Below are 23,564 nucleotides of genomic sequence, written 5' to 3' on the forward strand. Positions count from 1 at the left end.
TTATTGACTGTAATTCTGCATCTAGACATGTACATGAGTTCGCGTTTTTCTTTGTGATTTCTCCTCTTTCGGCTTACATGATTAATAATATACGTTATGTTTGATAAAGTTTCAGATCTTTAGGGGTCTGCTCCACATTGATGTGGAGGAAAGTGTGCTTCCTGCCTTAACAATGTTGATCCCAATACACAAACCTCAGTTCAAAAGTACCCAGGATTAAGTGCTTGTTATTGAATGGGTCACCTTTATTTGATTTAGAGGAGGAGGAGGAGGATCAAGTCAGGAGGTCAGGTAACACCACAGACAGATTAATTTGTTCACACATATTTGGACAATATTAATCTTTAATGGTTACATGTACTTTTAATGGGCGTCCAAGCTCATTTAAAGTAACATATTTCTCTTAGTGAAATAATGAACATATAAAAGTTCAATTTAATGCATCATATTGAAGAGACATTATTTCAACACAAGGTGATTGCCAGACTTGTTACCACATCCTGTTTCATATGATTTGTGGGATGTAGTTGAAACTGTGTTGAAGTCATCCTGGAGTAGATTGTATGAGTGTAGTATTACACTATAATGCTCCTGAAATAGAACTGTAACATGGACCTACAATATAACATCGCAGGTTTTCTCTGGTTATCTTCTTGTTGATCTCCATGAGAATATTTCTTGACAGGCCTTGTGTCATTTCACATCCACAACGGGACTTATTGATCTTTGTACGCTGACACATACAGCATTGCTTAGGTCGGACACGCTTGATGGTAGAGACATTTACAGTTCACAGGCTGCTTTGTCTGGGTCTCTAATTGGGTATTGCCTGTGTTCACAGACCAGATTGCTATGCTAAAATCAGGCTGTTGAATTTCCTGATTCCTTTTATAATATATGGACAGTGACTATGTTTCCTGAAAGCTGTCCGCAGATCATGGAATGAACATGAAATGCTTCGTACGTTCATCTGTATCCACAAAGCTCTTGAGCCAATGAAAAAAATTAAGCATTGTTGTAATTGTAAGGCTCTTTTACTTTTAGTGTTTGTATTACTCATTTTCAGCTTATACATTTGACATTTTAATCAAGTTAAAATAATGCAGTTGTACATTGATTCACGCTGGTATATTTTAGTTAACAGACTGCACTTTCAAACATCAAACAGTGAAAACACTTTGGGATTTCTACTGGCCATTTCCAGTTAGCAGCTCAAGCTGTAGACACAAACAAAAGCATGTTCACACCTTTGAGGTCTGACCGCTGTTTAACCCACAGTTGGACCTGACCACTATACATTTAACCTGTAGACAGACAGGTAAAGTATCCTCACAAGTTGGCAGGTTTGTGTTAAAATGGCAGCTGACATATGGGCCTCTTTTTGAGTTGGTTCTTTGTGTATTTGACAGGGTTATTTAAGGAGTAACAGTACACTCCTAGTTTCCAAATGAAAATGTGGCCTCAGAGTAAAGGTACATCAATATTATAACAATCAAAAGTTAAGTGTGATGATTGTTGATGTGTGTACTCATCTTCTAAGGCCAGATTAGCAAATGTTATGTTAGAGCCAGATCGATAAAACGTCCCAGCTGTCAGTATTGAAATACCAATGACGCTTTTGAGATAATTTAGAAAGAATGTCTCCATTACATTGTTTGTCCACCAGAAAGCACTGGCAAGTTTATTTTTCAGCTTTAAGAACTAGATTTAACAGATTCTTATTGTTTGTGTTTATAGAAAAGGGATTACTAGGAAAATGTGCTCCATCTTAAAAATGTATATTGTTATCAGCCCTAAATATTCAGTATCGTCATGCTGCAATCATTATTTACTCAAATAGATGAACATGAATTCATCCATTATCGATATCAATGTATTTGGGTTGTGCAGTTGTGTATGGATGTCTGGCTGTACACACGTGTATTAATGGTCCAGTAATTGAGGCATAGGGGGCATTGAACCGCCCCTTGTTCGAGTTGTATTGGTCTTTTGTGCTATATTAAAACAAATATTTAAATAAACAAGAATCCATCCACCTCCACTCATTCCACTATAAGGCTAAATTGATAAGTTGACATCATATTTGAAGAACGTTTGAATCGTATTTAGTATGTATGATGTTTTTTATTATAGTTTTTCAATCTTCATTTAGCTGCGAGACAATTATCCCCTCATTAACAATAAAGATTAAGCTTATTTAAAAGAAAGTAAGTATCTTCCTTGCTATTCTCAAAATACATATATGTAGAATATACATTTAAAAGAAATTCAGTCCCAAGTGTAAAACGAATAAATCAAAAAATATTTAAATGTATCTCTGAGCGGTTAAAGCGTCGTCATTATTTACATCGTAGAAAGAAAAAAAATCTCCCGGAACTTCCGCCAAATTTAAACGGAAGTAGGTACGTGGCCGCTTCAGCTGACAGTCTACATGATGGCGACAGAGGTTCAGAGCGGCGACCTCGACAGTGCTACTTCCAGCCGGCTCGAAGTTTCCATCGATGGCCTCACCCTCAGTCCTGACCCGGAGGGCGAGCAGACCCAGGTCGAAGAGCCGGACCCCGAACCCGCGGAACCCGAGACCGACACGTCGGGTGCCGCGGGGGTTGAAGATGGAGAGACGGCGAAAGCGGCGATAGAGAGGAAATGGGGCTTTCCTCTGCTGGAGCTGTACGGAATGGGCCTTCAATTTTTCAAAGGTATTCGGTTTACGGTCTAACCTCGACGCGCCGGCGTATATGAAGCGGTACGCCGTGAGCCCGCGGGCCGACTGTTAGACCGTGAGTCGGGTCACTCGCTGGTCGAGGTTAGCTGTCTGCTAACGTTAGCTCTGAGCGTTAGCTGTCACCGGGGCTGCTGCTGTCAGCCTCAACGGTACATTAGCCACACAGCTAACGACCCGGCGCTGCTAAAAGGCTGCTGGGTGACGGGAAGAAATGAGCAAGGCACTTAAAATAAGTCCACGTCGTGTCTAAGCGCGGTGTCTCGATATTGCCATCCGGCTGTCTACTTTTCGTGTACTTTTTCTACTCTCCATCTCGCCGAGAGGTGGCTCGTCGTGTTTTGGTCGGGAGCTTTAACACGCCCTGCAGTGAGGCGGCGGAAAGCCCGCACGCCATTTGCTAACACGGATTCTTCTCTGATATATTAGACGCTGTCAGGTCCCCATTGTGCTGAAGGAGTGGGTTGGCTCCGAGGATAATACCGGTCCATAGTCTTTGAAACCACTTCCCTGCACCGCGCTGCTTGCAACCAGACTCTCGCCCACTTACAGGGTCGTGGGGCCTGTTTTACAGCCCAACTGCCTGCTCATATATGAATACCCATAGACCACTCCCATGCTGCTACTCCTACAGGAAATGCAGTAAACATCCTGAACACATTTTTACTATGGACATTTCCTCTGTTCTTGTACTGACTGTGCAAACAGGTTTGGCCCCTCTGATAGTAATCTGTGCGTTGTAGTTTTAGTCATGCATTTCTAGTCAGTTTGGTTTTGGTCATGCATAACTTGTTTTGAAAACAACCTGATCCTTGCCTCACCTCGGTTTATTGTTTGAATGTGATTGAAGTAAACTTGCCATTCAGATTTTATTAGGTCAGTGTCAAAAGAATATAATGCTATGCTTCTACTGTTGCTACTACTATGTTGTAATAAAAACAAGGCGTGTTGTAGTATTTACAAGCAAGTTTCCACGCTGGTCCTAAAAAACTCAATACATGCAAATTCATTGCTTCTTTATCGCTGCTATCAGATAAAGATGGGAAGGCCTTCCACCCGACCTATGAGGAGAAGCTTCGACTTGTGGCTCTGCACAAGCAGGTGTTACTGGGGCCTTATAATCCTGATGCTTCGCCGGAAGTCGGCTTCTTTGATGTCCTGGGCAACGACCGCAGGTAACCAACGCAGACGTCAGAATGTGTGTGCCAGAGGGTATGAACTTTGAAATCTGGTAAATATTCAGTTAGTGGGTCCATTAAACAATTGTGGTTTGCTTTTAATTATTATTTATGTGATGTAAATGTATGAAAACCTCTGCTGTAAAATGGCTTATTTCACGGATACATGCGTAGTATTTAAAATGTTATGTTCTTAAGAAACAATGTTACAAATCTTACCAATACAATAAGATGTGCTATTGCGAAACAATTGCATGTCAAGTTATACTTGATTGCTAAGCCCAGTTTGCCCACCTGCTGATATCATCTATCCTCACCTCTATTCTCACTCTGTGTGCAGGAAAGAGTGGGCCTCCTTGGGTAACCTGGAGAAGGAGGAGGCCAGGGTGGAGTTTGTCAAGCTGCTGAACAAGTGCTGTAACCTCTTTGATCCCTACGTCACCTCACACAAGATCGAAAGGGAGGAGCAGGAGAGGAAAAGGTAAGGCGTTCCTCTTAGGAGAACCCTCTGATACACTTTCTAAATACAGACTCTCAGTTTTTCCTATAAGCAGCCGGCAAAAACTGAAGGGAAGAATTGAAACATTTTTTAACCTGTATATGATATGTCTTTAATGAATTTGACCATGTGTATAATTTATAATATCCTACATTACTTTGCTCTACCTCAGGCAAGAGAAGAGGAGCGGCAGCGACTGGAGGAGGAGGAGATGGAGCGACAAAGGCAGGAGGAGGAGAAACGAAGGCTTGAGGAGGAGGAAAAGCAGAGAAGAGAAGAAGAGGAAAGGAGACAGGCAGAGGAGGAGAGACTACGGATTGAGCAGCAGAAGTATGTGTCTCTTATCACTCTGTGTATTTGCACTATGTGCTTGCAATGCATTAAAGTGACTTCGACATGATCAGCACATTTGATATGATATTGATATCTACAGTGGTGTTGTCTTTTCAGCTCTGGAACAGATTCAGTGCTCGGCTGTTAAAACCCCACAATTTTCCACTGTCCGCCATTGTCTCCTCTCAGTTTCCTGTATTTCCTTCCTCACCAACTCTGCCCCTGTGGTCTATTTCCCAGACAACAGATTATGGCGGCATTGAATGCTCAGACCGCAGTGCAGTTCCAGCAGTACGCTGCCCAGCAATACCCCAACAGCTCCGAGCAACAGCTGGGCCTCATCCGTCAGCTCCAGGAGCAGCACTACCAGCAGTACATGCAGCAGCTCTACCAGGTCCAGCTGGCCCAGCAACAGGTAACATGTACCCACTTAACAGAGGGATAGACTTTTTATTTATTTTATAGTTAGTGGGGAAGCTTAAGTATTGTAAACATCTTCTTTCAATGATGCAAAGTAAATAGACAATAGTCATGGGCCAAGCCTCAATGTTTGTAAAAGAACTAAAGACTTCAAGATGTACACAAGGAAGCCTTCGGTTTGCAATGTAATTTTAGAGACTGTTCAGAATGTTGAGTAAAGATGGAAAAAAAACAAATTTTATAGTTCCTCAAATAATGAAGATGCATTGTGATGAGCACAGTCTTGAGCAAACCAGTCAGTATAACAATTTGAGCAATAAGAGTATACGCATATGAGTGTAATTCTTAGAAGGAATTGGTGATCCTTGCATCAGCTTTGTAGAAACGTAACTTTCTTGGTTTATGTCCCTGGTTTGGATTTCAATGTCTTGACTCAGCGATTTCTTCCATCTGCCAAGGCGGCCTTACAGAAGCAGCAGATTCAGGCTGATTTAATGGTGCAGGGCACCCTTGAATCAACCGGCTTCTGTAGTGGGGAACCCGTTGCCGCTTCCGCAGCAGGACCGTTGTGTGCAGCGTCGGCAACTTCTATTGAGGAAACCCCGACAGTCAACGGAGGCCAGTCGGATTCTTACTCGGAGAGCATGGACCGGGAGCCAGAGCCTGAGCCGGCAGAGGAGGTCTCGGAGAACGGGCCTTTATTAGGTTAGTGGGCCGTAGAAGTTTCTCATTTGAAACTCATAAACTGTCCGAGTTGACTTTGTGCCGATGTCATATTCATAATCTAGCTTTCCTCATTGTGTAGTTAATGGCTACAGGACAGAGGGAAATGCTCTGTCAAACAAACAAACCTTTATACCAGACTTGAAACCTGATCGGACCTTGTTGATGTTAGCTGGAGGACAGAGAGGAGAAGAGCTGGAACAAGTGACACATGATAGTATGGCGGTTTAGGTACGATCCAACCGCACTTTCTGCTTTCAGAAGAGTAAACACTCACACCAGAAATGAACCAGGCCTAGGTTTGATTCCAAAGCATACATCCTGAGCCACATATTCCACTGTGGCTGGCTGCTCACTCTTAAAACAAGCTTTTGAGGATAGATTAAAGGTATTGCCATTGGTCACATCCTCTGAGACTAAAGTGGTACATTTACGAGACACATGACTTCATTCTCAGAGGTTAAGTGAAAACCCTTGAGACAAACTTGTGATTTGTAAAATTAAGATATACAGATAGAAGTGACTTAAACTGTGATATACAGAACAGCAAAGTTGAAGCGCCTGGAGTAAAGAATTGGTAAAAGATAATGGTTATCTACATTATTGAAAGAGGAGAGACACTCAAGTGCTAAAAATGCCATAACTCTGTTGATGATGGAATTGGTGCTGTGGAAATCGATATCTTTTAATATTTTGCACGGACCCATAACAAAAAAAATAAATAAAAAAGACCCTTGCCAGAAAACATCATGGAATAAACCCTCAATAAAAGATCACATTAATGCTAAGAAGCGAGATGAACCGTTTCTCTCTCGTCACACAACTTTCCAGATGTTTAGTTGAGATCAAAATATAGGCTGAATTCGAAGATGGGTGCGTTGCGAGCAAAAGCGTTTTTCGCGTCGCAGCTCTCCAGTATGTGTATGCCGGTAGGAAATCTCCTATTGGGAAATATAGTATTGATCTATATTTTCCGTAAGAGGACATGTGTATTAGATCGTAAGGCGTCTCTTATCCCTTTTACCGCAGCAGACTCCCCACCAGTCATAGCAGCTCCCTCCATGTGGACACGGCCACAGATCAAGGATTTCAAGGAGAAAATCCGACAGGACGTGGACAGCGTGATCACAGTGGGGCGTGGGGAGGTGGTGACGGTGCGAGTGCCCACCCACGAGGAGGGCTCTTACCTTTTCTGGGAGTTTGCCACGGACTATTATGACATCGGCTTCGGCGTCTTCTTCGAATGGACGGACGCTGCCTCTGTGTCGGTCAGCGTGCACGTATCTGAGTCCAGCGATGAGGATGAGGAAGGTGAGGTGTGGGTGGGAAGTCTGTGTGTATAAGCCCGCAAGTATTTTCGATGAAAATATTTTTTATTCAAATATTTTCGATGCAAATATTTTCCGCCATTGAAGCAATGCACATTATGGTGGTGGTGGTTGTTAAAATCAACATAAAAAATGATGTTAAAGCTTCTTCCACAAAGCTTCTTCCATAATGTGTTACATATTATGTGAAGAAAACTAAATCTGCAAGAGATGAAACATTTTTCAAGAATTTAACAATTTAACTTTGCTCGCTATTTCCTTGCTTTCACTATTGGATATAAAAAGGTATTGATTGTTCATGATGGTGCCATTTAATTTGAAGTCATGGTGGTTATTTAGTTCCATCTTTGCCACAGATGTTGCTTTGACTCATCAGCAAATAGAGATATGATTAACTAGATTTTCCGATATTCTATCCTTATCTCAATGTATAAATATGCCGACGCCATTGTTAAACATCTCTCAGCTCTCCCCTTGGAGGAGGAAGTCCGGTGTGAAAACCAGCGCAATAGTGGAAATTGTGGAAATTAAATGTTGAAAAGATAAATGGTGTTTTTTTGTTTGCAGTGGACGTGGCAATGTTTTGTTAGTTAAACTAACTGTATAAATTAGCCTTTGGCAGATATGCCAGTCCTTCTCAACTTAATTTCCGACTTTCTGCTCGAGTAGCAGTTGTGTATTTATGTTTAGTGTCTCAACACTTATGTGTGCCTCGAGTATTATACTGGGGACTTTATTGTAATGCAAAAACCGTGAAGTCACAATAGATTTCAGTTTTATTAAATGCTACAAAATCTACTTCATACACTAGCATTTTTTTATTTTTTCATTGCTCAATATTTTCCATCAAGTGTTGAGGATTGAGGCACAAATATAACGACTCATCAGGGATGCCCTCCTGCTTTCTATTACAACTCTAAACGTCATGCTTGTGTCCTCAGGTGAGCCTCCCAGTGAGGAGGAGAAGGCGAAGAAGGAGGCAGGGAAGCCCCAGGTGGATGAGATTGTGCCGGTGTACCGGCGGGACTGTCATGAGGAGGTGTACGCCGGCAGCCATCAGTACCCCGGCCGCGGAGTCTACTTGCTCAAGTTTGACAACTCCTATTCCCTCTGGCGCGCCAAGAGTGTTTACTACAGAGTCTACTACACCAGATAAGCCTGAACACAGACACAGAGGAGCCAATGAGTGTGTTTGTTCATATATATGTGTGTGTGTGTGTTTTGAAGGAACAAGTGATACGAGATCTATTCTGGACTAAACCACCAGAGGGTGACAGACTCAACTCAAGCCTTTGTTTGGAGATTGGACAAACATGTATGTACTGTGTGTGAGTCAAGATACACCCCTGCTAGAGTCTGTCATCGAGCCCTTGGAAGAGGAATGTGTATTCCCGTTGTTAATCCACCACCTGTCCTCGCTGCGCTCACTTAGACCAAGCTGTAGGACTTCTCTCTCTCATATTGTTTTGACCACTTCTCCCCCTGGGCTCCTCTTCTGTCACCGCTCCAGCCCAACACTGCCCTGCGTGGCTGCTTCTGCTCCGAGTGACGCTTTCGTAACCAGGTTAAGCGGAAACCCGGCAAATCCTCTTTTGAGAGCCAACTTTTCCTGTTTGGTGGTCATAGTGGTGGTTTCTCCCAGAAGAACACAAGACGATGTCGAACATCTAATTATTTTGCGAATGTGCTTCATAACACTATGCCTCTGTTCCACAGAGAGCTGCTGGTCTTTGCCAAGGCTCTCACACACACCTTAACACACAAACATTATCCTCTTTTTTTTGGTAGTAAAACAGCTGTCCGTTGTTCTCCTTCCGAGCCACCGTACATAGGTTAAGATCTGAGAGGGTTTAGAAAGGACTCTTTTTGGCTGGTTCTCACAACAACAACTTTTGACCTTTTTTCTTTTTTTCTTGATACAATCTGATTGACAGAATGAAGCAGGAGTATTTTTTACTTTATTTGTTTATAGTCTAAAGGCAAGACATCATTCCATGGTTTGGAGTGAAGCAAAAATAGTCATAAGTATTAAATTAGTAAGTATAGAATAATATGCACAAGGAAAGGTCGGCCATCTGGCTTTACAAACTCTGTATGATACAGAATAAGAAGATTCAAAACAAATTACTCAATGAATATTTGTTCTCGCCTTCTCCTCCCGTGTGACTGATTTCATCAAATCAACTGTCTTCATGATGGGATCAAGAAAAAAAGGAGTTGTTGTTATTACGACAGATGTAATATTAATATTACCAAGGAGGGTTTTGTGTTTATCGTTCTGCGTGTTTGGAGACAACACGATACCGAACAATAAATGATGTCATGTTTTAGAGGTCAAGCGCGCCGTTACATCTCTGCGGCTCTCGGAACTTAAAATCCATTACTCCAAATGCAGTGTTGCTGTTCTGTTTTTATTCTTCCTGGTTTTGGATTGACTGAAATTGTCATCTAAAAAAAATGTATTGTGAATAAACCGAGAGGATGTAATGTCTATGGGGACACGGTTGCTCACTAATTCACTTGTTTTCAACTTTACTGCATTAGCTTCCATACTTTAGATTAATTATGCTGTTCAGTTTCACATTACTTGCGTATAAGTTGTGTACCTGCCACAGAGGTGCATTGGGAACGATGTGTGTGACGTGTTCAGCAGGTGCACACAGTTGGTTTCACGTCATCACCATCCTGTATTTGTACATTTTGGTGTGTCTGTAATCAAACTTTAAAGAAGGAGGTGGAATAACTTTCAAATTAAGTAATCCTGCAATGTCCCTGCTGAGTGAGTTTGTCATATTATTTAATAATCAGAGGCCATAACCGCCTCACATCCATTCAGTGATTTGTGTAACTAAATGTCACCATGGCTTAGTTAAGCTGTACAGTTGAAGAAGGTTCCCATATGTTCTGATGGGTGATGTTTTTTTCTTAAGTTTCTTTTGCTCACCAAAACGGTTTGAGGTGACTTGTTCAAGCCTTGTATGTAAATAATTATATAAATGAGTTTGTTTGGGTTTGCAGATGTGGAAGAAGGCTCTGGTTTTGAGAATCAATGCACTGTAAAAGATGGTGAATGAGATATGTATTCATTTTACCCCGAACGAAAGTCCAAAACTCGTAGGAAGTACAAAGCTGAGGACTCTATTTACATGGCAGACAGCAAAGCTCATCTTTTTGTATTGTTTTGATCTTTTTTTGGGGCATATATTTAATCTTGATTAAACTTATGTTCATCTCTAGAATTGGGTAGTTTGTTTACTTTTATTCTTTTCATCATTTTAATTTGTAAAAAAAAAAAAAGACGCTTTCAAACCTCCCTACCATTCACTCACTAAAACCAGATAAATAGACTTACCAATGTCGCTCCAAGCTGATATATTGACATGTCCAAAGCATTAAAAAAAATTATTATAAAGGATATACATTTGTTACATTTCCACTGAACAATAAGACGTGTGAGGTGATTGCATTTTTAAACCGAAAAGGAGGAGACTAGGGTCATAATGTCTACAATAAAATATATCTGTTGTCATAATGTCAACAACTGATATGATGGAGTCGCTTGATCCCCCTCGTGGTGCGTCACGTCATCCTGCTGCTGCCCTCCAGTCCAACGCACCAATGTGTCGCAGGACGGCGGCTCCACCTGCCAGCAGCTCGAGTTGAAGACGAGGAAGAGACGAATGCCAAGATTTACAGTGAGTTGTCGAGAGAAACAAATCTGGACGAGTGTTATTTCACCTGTGGAGTTGCAGTGTTCGCGCGAAGACGCCAGGTGTCACAATATATACGAAAGAGACTTCGCACACTGGCCATTTTCAGCCAGACTTTCAAAAACTATCCACGTGTCGCAGGTGATTTAAAAGCTTAGCTGGGGGCAAACGTTCTGGCGTTAATGTTGAGAAAGATAAATGAATTAAAGAATGTTTAGAGGATGTGCGCAAACTAATAAACATATATATTTTTTTCATAAAATATTTCAGGCTGACTTGCAGAAGCTATTTTTTTTAAACCTCACGTCAGCTTCACTTGTCGTCAAATCGCCATTTTTGGTGTTTCTCGAGTTCATTGTTGAGATATCAGGAAACCCACATTCCAGAGGCAGGTCAAGGTTCACCACTTAATAATCATAATTATTTATTTTTTCTTCTGTTACTTGTACATGTATATAACCCAAACTAACTAAGCTAGCTAGTGTGTGGGATAAATAACTCAAACTACACCCCCGCTCAGCGACGCTAATATGGATTCACAACATTAGTTACAACAGGTAACGTAAAATTGGGTCAAAAGGATATTTGTAATACCCTTTTCCTCCATTTCGGTTACAATGTTCATTTATTCATATTGTACAACAAAAAAAATTAAATAGCTTAGCTTAAACAATACATTACAAGTGTTTTACGGTTTCAGTCAGCATTTAACGTTAGATTATGTTAATTTATTATGTGACATAAACAGCCACCTAACATTGCCCAAGTACTGATATTAGTGTTATTTGTTAAACAATTTAATAAAAAGTGAATGATTATAAGGCAATGTGGCTCATTGAGCATGAATTAAACCAGAACTTGAGCTTCTAACTGTGATTTCTTCTCACTTCTCCGCTAGTTGGACCAGGTCCGTCCGGTTCCATTCGGAGGCTGGAGTCCGGTCCGCGTTTTCCATCCGACCGCTGAACTCTCGGTGGCAGCAGGTAGTCTCCCCTGTATATCTGGCTCCGGTTCCAGTTGCTACAGGTGGTTTTAGTATTTTTCCGGGCTTTTATTTATACTTTACCCTACTTTCCGAGTGTTTTTTTCTTCTTCTCTTTTCACCCCGGCCCGCACTCTGCCTGCTTGAATTTGAATAGACTCCGGGAGGCAACGTCTCCGCTGTACAGCAGCACAAAGTCTCACGCTTTGAAAAACCAAAATATGGCGGGATTGAAGGATTATAATGGTCCGCGAATAGCAGCAGCAGCCAAAGGACGCTGATGCGTCTCGGATTTGTTTCAAAGCTCTACGGTTTTTTTTGTTTATTTGTTGCGTGAACATTTCTCGGTCCCGCTGGAGTTATTGGTATGAAATAAACATGCCCTTTCACCAGAGGACCATTGAGCCGCGGAGAGTCGGTCGGTTATCGGCGAGGGATGGCTGGACACCGAGGGAAGAGTCGGGGACACGCAAGCTGCGGAGACCCGTGTTGTTCTCGTCACTGGATGAGGTCGGCTGTCACACATTGACCAACATGATATACCAGCTCTCCGACCTCTCTCGACATGCCAGCGACATCTTTCTGGCCATCGAAATGGAGGCAGGGATGGTGTTCAGAAGATCCTGCAGGATTCAGGGGCGGCTGCAAAAACTGCAAGTTGAAATCCAAAAATTGGATGCCAAGAAAACCAAAATTCGTAAGTTTGCACTTTCATCTCCACATATATGGCCCCTTAGCAATAATATAACTTCTAATACTATTGTAGTTAAACTGGAGGAGTCACTGTACACTTTTAAATTGGACCAATAGACACGTAATGTCTATATATTGATTAATATTGATTACGAGATCAAATATGAAGAACAGTTTTATTTGAGTATTTAGGTCTGACTTTTTGAATGAACCCCATATCTGGAGGTGTGCTACTTCTTTAACGTAGTGCTTGGTTTGTGGAGAGATGCTGGTCAGGTCCAAGGTGACTGTCACATGTTGTCCATTGAAAGAACCAGGAAGGAGTGACCGGTGACACATGGCTGTCTTTGCTTTGATGCAGACATATGTTAATGAGGGTGTTGAGTCCCGTCAGAAATGAAGGATTTCCTTTCAACGGACTCACCATCTGTGATCAGGTCTTCAAAGGATAGTCATTACGGGAGGCCTTACACCCCCACCCCCCCACACCCAATTCATTAGTGCTGTTTTATGCATGTAAACAAAGTTGCTTAACTGAAAGATAAATGGAAAATCAATTTCCCATTTGCTGCACCATGTGCTGAGTTTTGTTGTTTTGTGATTTTGTGTTGGTGCCCTTGTAAATTCCCTTCTGTAGTCACACACTGGTTGCATATTAACTCAGACTATCGCCAGCTACGAACAGATTGAGAGATAAGCATTCATTTGGTCTTTTCATTTGGAGCCTTTTACTGAGTACATGTGCTACTTTATACCACTGTTTTTCTTTTTAATGGGAGTTCAAGTGGCATTGTGTACACATATTACTGATGGGATTGTGTGTCCAATTGATCAGCTGCTCGGCTTCTTTGTTTATCCTGTTTGCCTTTTAAAATATGTTGCTCGGTAGGATTCAGAAGGCGAGCCCAAATTCTTCTGAACATTGGTGAGGAATTAAGTCCTGAGTCAGTGGTTTTTGTTCCCTATTTACTGTCCTTATATCCATCTATTCACTTTGCCTTTGGTCTGACTGTGACTCACACACACACACACACACACACACACACACAAACTGGTTGCAGGGAAACAATAAGCTCAGCAAACAGTTTCCAGACAGAAGTGAATATGATTTATGATGAGCAACGCGTTGAACACACACACACACACCCATACACACACACACACAAGTACAGACTGATACTCCACCAAGCTGTTTCTAGGAGGCACAAGCTACGGGACAGCTTCCAGACATTTAACTAATCCCTTGTGTTGTTGCATGACTCGACTGCTCCTATAAGCCGTACCTGTTGTGATGCAATAGTAGGTGGAGTTGGGAGTTCTTATTGTCTTTGTTCCATGTAAGTCAGGAACTCGGTGGAGGCTAGCAGCTGAGGACAATGTGTAGACTGGAATGCAGTGTGTTACTTGGCTATCCGTAGTTGCCAGCTCCCACATAGCCCCAAGGCCAACGCCGGGTTTACAGAAGCTCTGGCTTCAGATTCATTACAACACAGTGTGGTTGACTAACTCCTTCACCACAAACACCTGTCTGTACATAAAGCCATTTGAAGAACGCCCCCCCAGCATTACTCAAGGATTTGAATGTGTCATTATACAGAACAGCTGGTGGAGTTGTTTTGAATGGGTATTTAAATGAAAGTTAATGTGTAATGCAGAAAGCAAAGCACACGTAGACATGTAATAGTGTTTTTCAGCCTCCTGTTGGTTTACACGTCACTGTTTCTTGTACTCTATGTCTGGTCTGGGTTTTTAACCTCAAATGTGATGAGACCTCATGACACATCAAAGTCGCAGCATTTGCCCATGCCCAAAAGAAAGTATGACAATATAATGTCCCCTTATAGTTTGCATGGAATCGTTTAACTGTGAGCGGTCACTCTTTTGTCTTCAACCGCCGTGGGATAGGATTCCTACTCTAACCTCAGGTCAGAGATGGATCATATTACTGGTGAGGGGCCGAAAGAGGGGCCCCTGTATGCTGGGGGACTGACATTGAGGGAAGGGCGTAGTGAGTGCGTGTGTGGGTGAGTGAGTGTGTGTTTAGTGTCTCGTCTTGTTTGTCTGCCTGTGCAGTCGATGTAATCATCGGGGGCAGTTTGAACAGGGACATGATAGACAAAATACACACATTTGTCTGTCTCATGCCTTTGTTAATCCATTTGTGCTGAAGTCCCGGTCAGCAGGTCAGAGGTCGTTGTGTCCAGCCTTAGAAGGGGAACACCTGACACTCCAGAGTCAAGAGTTTAGATAAAGTCTCCTTTGTGTTTCTGCAGCCAGCCGACAAGAGTCGGCTCAGCTATAGTCGACAAATAGAGTTTGTGACAAACGATATTACAGAATTCATGTCACAATGTGCCATTAAATTGTATCAAGTCTCGTCCACCAATCTACGGCATGAATCGTAAAGCTACAGTTGAAGAACAAAAACAAAACAAACATTGATTTGCGTCATCTATTGGTGGTAGCCTTGTGTTTTGGATATAGCCAAACAACAAACAAGCTTTGACTATAGTGTTGACACAAAAAAAGAGGAGAGGAGCTAAAGGAGGAGTGCATGGACCCAGTCAACATCAGGAGGCAAACAGGGGGCAACGCGAAAGCCAGATTTAGCAAATTGTGTGAGAAAAAATATGTTTTTAGCATTAGCTAGCTCACCAGTGTATTTTCTATAATTTCATGTAAAATTCAGATATTTTTCCCACTGTTCTTTTTTTGGCATCCAAAAACAGACTTTTACTTTTGATTGACGACCAAATATTTCCCCACATTTCTCTCACGGTTGTCAACTTTGGTCTTAGACAGGCCTAAATTGCACCTCCCAAAGGTCCTTTAATGGAGGACTTGTTATCATCACACACTATCATGTCACAACTTTGACTTTTTAAGTGAATTGTTCCTTTCCACTAAATATTAGACCCAAAGTCTCCTCTGCCAAATATAGAGCTGGATTGAATAGAGATAATTCTATTTTAATATAAAAAGTAGGTCAAACTAGTGAAGGTTAATTGGAGTTAGAAGAGACTTAAAGGGCCTCCCCGTCAGATATCTTGATGCCCTGTAGCTACCTGTTGCTCTGGGCCTCAGAGCAACCAAAAGGACAAGTTGGATGAGACGCATGCTTCCAGTTGACCTGCTAATGTCCGCAGTAAATCTTCTTCATAGACACACATGTAAGCAGCTTGTGCATTCCTCTCTCCAGTCAGTTATTAATAGACGTATGTCTTTGCTTTATGGTCTTCCATCTTTCGCATGCCATAGTGTGTACTGTGTGTGTGGACACATACACACTGTCCATGAATGTTGGTGCAGAAACAATGCTATTCAGTAACAACAATAACGGCAGTGAAACGTTACAGCTTGATGAGATCCAAGTTGTGTGAACTTGTGTCCGTTATCGCATAACTAAGAATTACAAAGCACAGTCATGCCGAGATAAACTGATTGCTGTTTATTGTTCATCTTCTTGTCCTGTTTCACTCACACACACACACACATACACATACACATACACATACATACATATATACACACATAGTCCTGTTTATCCCACCTCAATTCCCCGTCATCACTATTCCCTCAGAGGCCCGCCATGGTCCCCTCCATTCATGGATAGAGAGCCGTCATTACACAGCCAGAATCCACAAGTCAGTTCCCACAGGGCTCGTTCCAGCGAAGGGAGCCTGGCCTGGTTCTCGAGGTCAATCTGGTCCCATGAGGAACAAAAGAGACGGGTCGGGTCAGTGAGAGAGACGGCAAAAATTGAGAGAAGACTAGAATAAAAACTGTCATTGAACTCCATCTGACATCTGAGAGAGGGCAACGGTGCGCGGCTGCCCTCTCTCACGCCTCCATGCAGACTGCCCAGGATGTAGACGCAGCCCTGGCAAGGGCACAACGCTGGGTTGGGGAGTGAAAGGAGAGGTAGAGCGGGGTCGTCGGGACTAAATTAGTGTGGTTCTTAAACCTCTCTTTGTCCTTGCGTATTTGTACATGCATGCATTTTCTTTATGGGTCTGTTATAGTTAACATTTCATGTAATGTCTCGACTCAGCTGCCTCTACTCAACGCCATCTTACAATTCTTCCGCTTAAAAGAACTAAATCTGCCAAAGACTATTATGCTCTTGATGGCATTGAAGTTAATAAGTGTGTGTGTGTGTGTGTGTGTGTGTGTGAGCGCCCTGGGTTGAGCAGTGGTGTTAAGCCTGTGTGGACTGCCTGTGAATACCAGATCACTCTCTCGTATCTCATGTATTTGATCAGTCTCTGCCGGCATTAGCTGTTGACGCTCAGCTGTTTTTCAATATTTCGAGGTGATGTCATGGTTATTTTTGAATATAGTGAGACTGAACTGCCACTTTAGGTCTTAATGTTCTGCAAAAAACAAGTCTGGGAGGCCTGTTCTAATTCTGGAAAGTGCTGAAAAAGTTTCATGGAGCATGACTTACTTATACACAGTAGGAAGTCTCTTTCAAGATTTTATTATGGCTGTCCACAAAGAACACACACGCGCCTGTGCTCACACACTCGGCGGAGCCAGATGCAGGACTTGACAGTTGCTAGTTGTGGGTTATGCAGAGTAAACTTTGGGTTTAACCAGCCTGCGGGAGCCCAGCAACGTTTACCTCCCAGCGTGGTGACCTCTGCTTGGAGGTTCCAGAGATGGTGTGGGATCCTCCTTCTGTCTCCTGGATGGGTATTCTTCCTGTCTGCAATTGTCCTTTCAGATATCTGCCATTGCATTGTTTCTAGTCATGTTTTAATTGTAGAGATCCGAAATGTCATCATTAGCTGTCATAATGCCACTTTTTGGTTTCCATAATTACATGTTTACGCGTCATAATGTAAATAACCTTTTGGATATTTGAAATAAAAATGATGAGTCCTAACAAGTGGATCGACAATATTTGAAATGGGAGTTTTTCCAAGTGCGAATTTTATTGCAGATTTTCGGAATGATCATTATTCTGTAACTGTTCCTTTTAAATCTCTCTCCTTGTTTTATACACCAGCAAAACATCTTTTTGTATGATTGCATTATCGATCTAGAGTCCTCTTGAGATGTTGAGTCCACATACAGCACATTCACATTTGTGCTTGTGATTTGTCTTCGATGCATTTCAACAGACCGGTTCCATTACTACTGAAGACCGGGGAAGTTGAAGAGTGCAATCAAAGAGTTGTGTTTCAGATTTTACACAAATGTGTTTTTGCAAAAGAAAATTATGACAAATAGCCAGATGTTCATGGTCAATTACATTTTCGGCAGAGAGCAAAACAATAACTTAACTGAAAGCAGAGTGTGTGTGTGTGTGTGTGTTAATGTGTGAAATGATGCTTCAGCATATTCCATTGTCAGTCACTCTTTTTGCCCTCTCTCCTTCCTCTCTCCCCTCTCTCTTACTCCCTGTCCTATGTTCCTCTCCCTTTCTCTCTTCCTGTTGTTTCATACGGTTTCCAGACCATTCATTCCTCTCATCTCTGTCCATCCTCTGCACTTTGATGTGCGCCCTCACACTGTCACAACAAAGACAAGCCCCCTGCTCGCTTTTTATCTTTCTCTTTGTCTCATATAATGTGGTTCTCTCGCTCCGTATATTTCTCTTGTCTGTCTTTTCAAAGAATGTATTACCATAGTTCACAGGAGCCCGACTTCTGAGGTACGATTTATCTGAAATTGTACGTGTTGGCCTACATAAATCTGTTAAGGGGAAGCTGTCGGGATGTCTGGTGTTTATTGCTTTTCTTATTTACAGGAACGTCACACGAGTAGATAAACCGGTGTAGTGTAAGAAAGAGAGACAATACAATATACCATGGAGTAGTGTAGTACTATAGGTGTATTGTATGTCAGTTACACTCCACACACACACACAGTGCCTATTACCATTTCTGATGTAGGCCTCAGGTTACCAGTATAATCTATTATATGCCTTTGTCTGTCTTTTAGGTTTTAGGTCTTTACTCTCAGTATAGATTTTGATAAATTGATTGATGTGTAGACACTCGCAAAAGGAGCTTTTAATGCAGCCGGCAAGGTGGTAAACATTGGCTGCAGTTCATTGTGTTTACTTGGAGCAGACCTGATAGACAATTAATTTCATGGAGCGGAATGATCGGGTCTGCAGAGATACATTTGGTCCATTTTCAGATGAGTAAAGTTACCTGATGATGTCGGCTGACGAATGAGGATGTGGCTGTTGTGAGAAGCTTTGTGTGAGTTAGGTCACGACATCATTGAGAAATGGCGTTGGTTATTCTGCCAGCTGTTTCAAGTAGCTTGGTTCTTTTGTATCTACAATAGAGGCCGTTGGCAGCTGTGTGGATGTGACGCAGCGTCGTCGTCACACTGAGCCTCGCGCCGTCAGTCAAGTCACCACCTGATGCACCAAAGTTACCTCCTACTTCATGGGCATTTTCCTCTAGAACTGGTTATGTTCAGGCTTTCCATGACAGATATCCATTCTACAAATCAATGGCAGCTACTGAGCACATACCATCTTTATACGAAGCAGAAACTTGGGGTTTGGTTACAGTAAGGACAACAGAACTGCACGACAGTAAACCTGTTACATAACTTTTCATGAAGTGACAGAACAACACAACAAAGCAAAATAATTCAAAAAATGAAATACATCCTTTATAATATTGCGGTGAGGTGTGACAGGCTGGTAGACAGACAAACAGACAGACAGGCTTGTAGACAGACAGGCAAACACGCCTCCATCAGTACGTAATGACATACTGCAGCAGGTGGGAGCTCATCTTACAAGAACATAAAGGCTGTTGTTATCGCACATCCTCCCTCAACTGCACTCAAGGCCCGGAAAACACACTGTTCACACACGCACACGGATGCACACAGATATGCACTCTGACTCCATGACCACCTCGAAGGAAAAATAAACATGGATTTCCTGCCACATCTGTCACTTGTGCCACTCACCCAAAGCACACATGAAACACGCCCCCGCACGCAAACGTAGCGAGCGACGCGTCCAGGCGTCGTCCTCGTGATTCGCAAGAGAAGTTGTCGAACTTAAATGGGTTTGTCATCCCAGCAGGCAGCAAATCACACTGGAAATATCAACCTGCACAATATAGACTGCAGCGGGCCAGGGCTTATCTTTTGCTACATGAAAAAAATAGTCACAGTTAAATTGAGGATAGAGCTAATTATCTGCATTTTAATAAGTCGTCAGGGGAAGATGAGAACATGGAGTGGAGCTGCTATATTTGTGTTGGCAGATAAATCCTTAAACAGCTGTTTGTTGGCTCTTTTCAAGCACATTTTTTTTCTTTTAAACATCAGAGACATTAAACAACTGTAATTTCCTCAGCTGAATAAGCAAGCTGACAAACGAGTGTGATTAAGGTTTAGTCTTACAAAAACAGACATGTTTAATATTTGAGAGATATCACAGATTGTGTTTATTTGATCATGTGTTGTGCAACGCAAGACTCAACTTCCTGTCAAGTCGCTGGAAAAGTCTTCAGATCTGAGTCAGTTGGACTTGTGTGTCCACGACCAGCGAGGTTTGTCGAGATAATAGAGTGAACCGTTATGTCCCAGTTGAGAGTGAGAGCTGTGATTATTATTCCCTCGCAGCACCATGCGAAAACTCTTTAAATATCAATGGAGATTATTTCTTTAACAGTCCAATAATTGGTTGTATTCTGGGACATAATGATTGTTTAAAAACTCTACAAGTCACATTGCCACTGCTGTCATTATGCTTTTCTATCAGACAAATAACCAATGTTCCCACAGAGAAAAAGAAGTTTAACTTTCTTGCCCCCATCGGGCCGCTTAGATCTTAGTTCTAGTGACCATGGCCTCTAAACTTAAAGGAATTTGCAATAAATTGATAAGTACGTGAGGGTTACCTCACTTACCTGTCTGGTTTGGAAGGAGTTTAGTTTTGTGTAGTTTATCTGAGAAAGAACCGTGTAAATGAATAAATACATACGGTATAAAAAGGCCTGAATGAGCCAAAAGGCTAAGACTGTCTTAAATATCACATTACTTCATGACACGTTCTTAGCATTATTACTGTTTTTACTTCAACAACTAACTCATTCGTGAGGCCCGCCAGTCTCTGTCTCTTTCTGTCGACTGAAGAGTCGCGAAGCTTTATGAGACTAAAAATAAAAGAATCAGCTGTTGTTTTAGTCTCTCTCTCTCTCTCACTCTTTGCGTTATAATTAATTCAATACAACTTTTTCTTCTCATTTTCACGAGATAAACTGACACCGTAAATACATTTGAATATATTGTCAGGATGACTCGAGTAATTAAAAACGCCTGTTTCTCTGTGACACACACACACACACACGCGCCCATGTCCATGATGAGAGTTGGAGTCGATTTATTTACTTTGCTAATTTATCTCTGTAATACTCCACAAAGTGATGCGTTTATCTCTCGCCTGAAGCGGAGTCCGGCTGCTCATCCATCTCACTGTGTCTGAGAAAGCGTCTGTCACTGTAAAGTATGACCCTCTGCACGGAAATCCCCATCGAATGCTGAATCTTCCTCTAGCGCAGCCCTAGCCTCCTCCACAGAGACCTCATTGTGTGGCTTTTTGTGTGCAAAAGTGCACGCACATGCAAACTTATTCATCCCCTGATGAAGTTTCCATCCGTGTGTATTTCCCGTGAAACACAGACTAACAGTACTATTTACATATGGCCTGTGTGAGTTGTGGTGTTGGGTGATGCGAATGGTTGGCCTAAGATCTGCTGTCACATTAAGCCTCAGGGGTTGTATATAAGAAGAACAGGTGTGTTTGTGTGTGTGTCATCTTATAACAATGACATTTGATTAATTTGACTTCTTTTGGACCCGTGTCCCTTGTCTTCTTTCTCTCCAGATCCCCTCCTCCTTTTTATGTAAACATGTTTATTACTACCGTATGTGTTTCTTTGTTCTTAATCAGATCAGTTTAGAAATTTGTTTTCCGAACATTTAAAAGACCGGAGTTATAGGAGCTTCAGGTTTCATCAAACGAAGAGGATCTGGCAACCAAACTGCACTCTCACAATATGTTTATACAGATATGTCTGTGCCACGCTTTGTAAAAGTCACCTGACATGATGGCTGTGTGACTAAAAGGAAAATAAACCTAATTGTTCAGAAAGCAAACAAGTGATGAAACGGCCTCAGCATGTTTAACCACACGCTGCAGCATCAACCCATGTGCTCTCCTCGAGAAGCCCAAGAGCTGTAAACTCACTTCACAGCAGCTGCCGAGTCACTGAGACACTGAGCGTGTGTTAACAAAGTGCATCCAGATTCACTGATATATTATGAGTCCCAACTTTTATTTTTGCGGATGAACTATATTGTAGTGTGTTAACGTTTGCTTCAAGGTTTACACGCACACACTCACTCACACACACTCAGTCTAATCCCACACGTCTGTATGTCTTTCTATGTCCAGCTGTTTTGTGCAGATGTGTGTGTGTGTGTGTGTGTAAACTTTTAAGCGAACATTCACACAATACAAGAGAGCACATTTGAAAAAGGCCCTCCCATGCCACACAGTGAGAGGGGATATTCGGAGTCAGTGATGGGGATTATGAGGAATCTGATTTCATACGGCTACAGAATGGTTAATCTCCTTAAGCCCAGCTGGAGTCTGCTTGCCCGTTCCTGTTACCGCCCACTAATGGAGGCCAGAGGAAAATGTAGCCGAACATACGATGCATGATGTGACACAATCAGATTTCGCATGAAAATCTTGTCTTGTGCCACGGTGCCACGGTGCCAAGGTGCCTTGCTCAAGGTATTACAGCAGCAGTCGTTTGGGGAGCGATGGTGTCACAAACCTGCACGTCTACTCTCGAGGATACTGCCAGCTTCTGTCCTAGTATACTGACTCAGCTGTGTTACTGACCTTTTCTATTTCTGTGTGTGTGTGTGGGAGAACGTTTAGGGTGTGTGTGTGTCCTTGAGTGGGTGAAGCAAGCTATTACCATTATAGCTGTTAGATGAGGTGTGTTCCCTTGTCCCTGGTGTTTAGGGTTTCACAAACGGTTTCAGATGCCCATTCAAGCTTTACATGTCTGGCCACTACTGGTGCACGTTTATGCATTTTTCTTTTAATGAAAGGGGTGAAATGTAGTCCTTGTTAACATTTTATACCTTTTATTGTTGGCTGATTGCTAATCTGTGGAAAAATATTGAGACTTCTGTCACATTAAGCACATTTCAACAGTAGAAACCCACCATTGAGAAGCTGGAACTAGAGATATTTGCCGACTGATCGCTTATTGGCTTCTTTATTGAGTTGGTAATCCAATTCCAGGCTATGCAGTTTATTTTAATGCCAGAACGTGAGCCAGAGCCTTTGAATAGAGCGTAGGGAGCATGAGGGCAGTGATGCTGGTGTATCGGGTGACGGTTATTGTTCACCAGCCAGTGCCGTCATCCGGCGGGCAGTTTCACTCCCATTGCATTCTGCTTAAGAGCGAAAGCCATTTTGTCCTGCAAGGTTTGTGTGGTTCAAGTTGCATTGTTTCGTGGAGTGGACTTGCTTCTTTTCCATCAAATAAGTGGGAAGTTGTTGTTCATGTGTAATATATTTGTGTTTTGTTTTTTACTTAATAACAGACCTGTAAAATGATACTCTTAAAACAAACAAAACACTCCTTTAAAGTCATATCACTATCTTTTCAATGCATCTCTCTCTCTCTCTCTCTCTCCTTCCCTCCTTTGATCTGTGAACCCCCAGCAGCAAACAAGGCAGCACCACATAAAAGAAAGTCTCCCCCCCTCCTTTCAATCAGCCCAACAATGTGCCTCTACTGTCTGATAGGATCGGGGTGAATTCACTCCATCAGCGGCGTCTTCCTCTTCTCGGCCTTCACCTTCACCCCAACCTCAACCTCTGACCTCCAGGGACTTCTGGAAAAACTTGGCCTTGAGGCCTAAAGGTCCTGGAAGAAGATGGGGGTGTGAAGGCAGGTTAATGA

General features: G+C 42.3%; 2 protein-coding genes across 3 annotated transcripts in view; both read left to right on the plus strand.

Moving 5' to 3' along the window:
* Positions 1–2,419: 2,419 nt before the first annotated feature.
* On the plus strand, positions 2,420–10,442 carry acbd3 (acyl-Coenzyme A binding domain containing 3). Its single transcript, XM_056428412.1, has 8 exons — positions 2,420–2,699; positions 3,756–3,897; positions 4,241–4,381; positions 4,577–4,729; positions 4,973–5,147; positions 5,611–5,857; positions 6,905–7,186; positions 8,145–10,442. Exons 1-8 carry the CDS (start codon positions 2,432–2,434, stop codon positions 8,357–8,359), a joined length of 1,623 nt encoding a protein of 540 aa, XP_056284387.1. The 5' UTR covers positions 2,420–2,431; the 3' UTR covers positions 8,360–10,442.
* A 1,160-nt stretch (positions 10,443–11,602) lies between these two features.
* Positions 11,603–23,564, plus strand: part of nhsl1b (NHS-like 1b) — a 91,502-nt gene continuing 79,540 nt past the window's right edge. For both annotated transcript variants that reach the window (XM_056427757.1, XM_056427762.1), the window contains exon 1: positions 11,603–12,592. In XM_056427757.1, the coding sequence (XP_056283732.1) occupies positions 12,274–12,592 (319 nt within the window). In that variant the 5' untranslated portion in view covers positions 11,603–12,273. The remainder of the gene's footprint in view (positions 12,593–23,564) is intronic.

The sequence above is a fragment of the Pseudoliparis swirei genome, chromosome 12 (assembly GCF_029220125.1).
Source record: "Pseudoliparis swirei isolate HS2019 ecotype Mariana Trench chromosome 12, NWPU_hadal_v1, whole genome shotgun sequence".
Taxonomy (NCBI): Eukaryota; Metazoa; Chordata; class Actinopteri; order Perciformes; family Liparidae; genus Pseudoliparis; species Pseudoliparis swirei.

Coding starts and splice junctions, on each gene's coding strand:
- acbd3 (XM_056428412.1), top strand. CDS start 2,432: ATGATGGCGACAGAGGTTCAGAGCGGCGACCTCGACAGTGCTACTTCC. Junction 4,382..4,576: donor GAGGAGCAGGAGAGGAAAAG/GTAAGGCGTTCC, acceptor ACCTCAGGCAAG/AGAAGAGGAGCGGCAGCGAC. Junction 4,730..4,972: donor CTACGGATTGAGCAGCAGAA/GTATGTGTCTCT, acceptor TCTATTTCCCAG/ACAACAGATTATGGCGGCAT.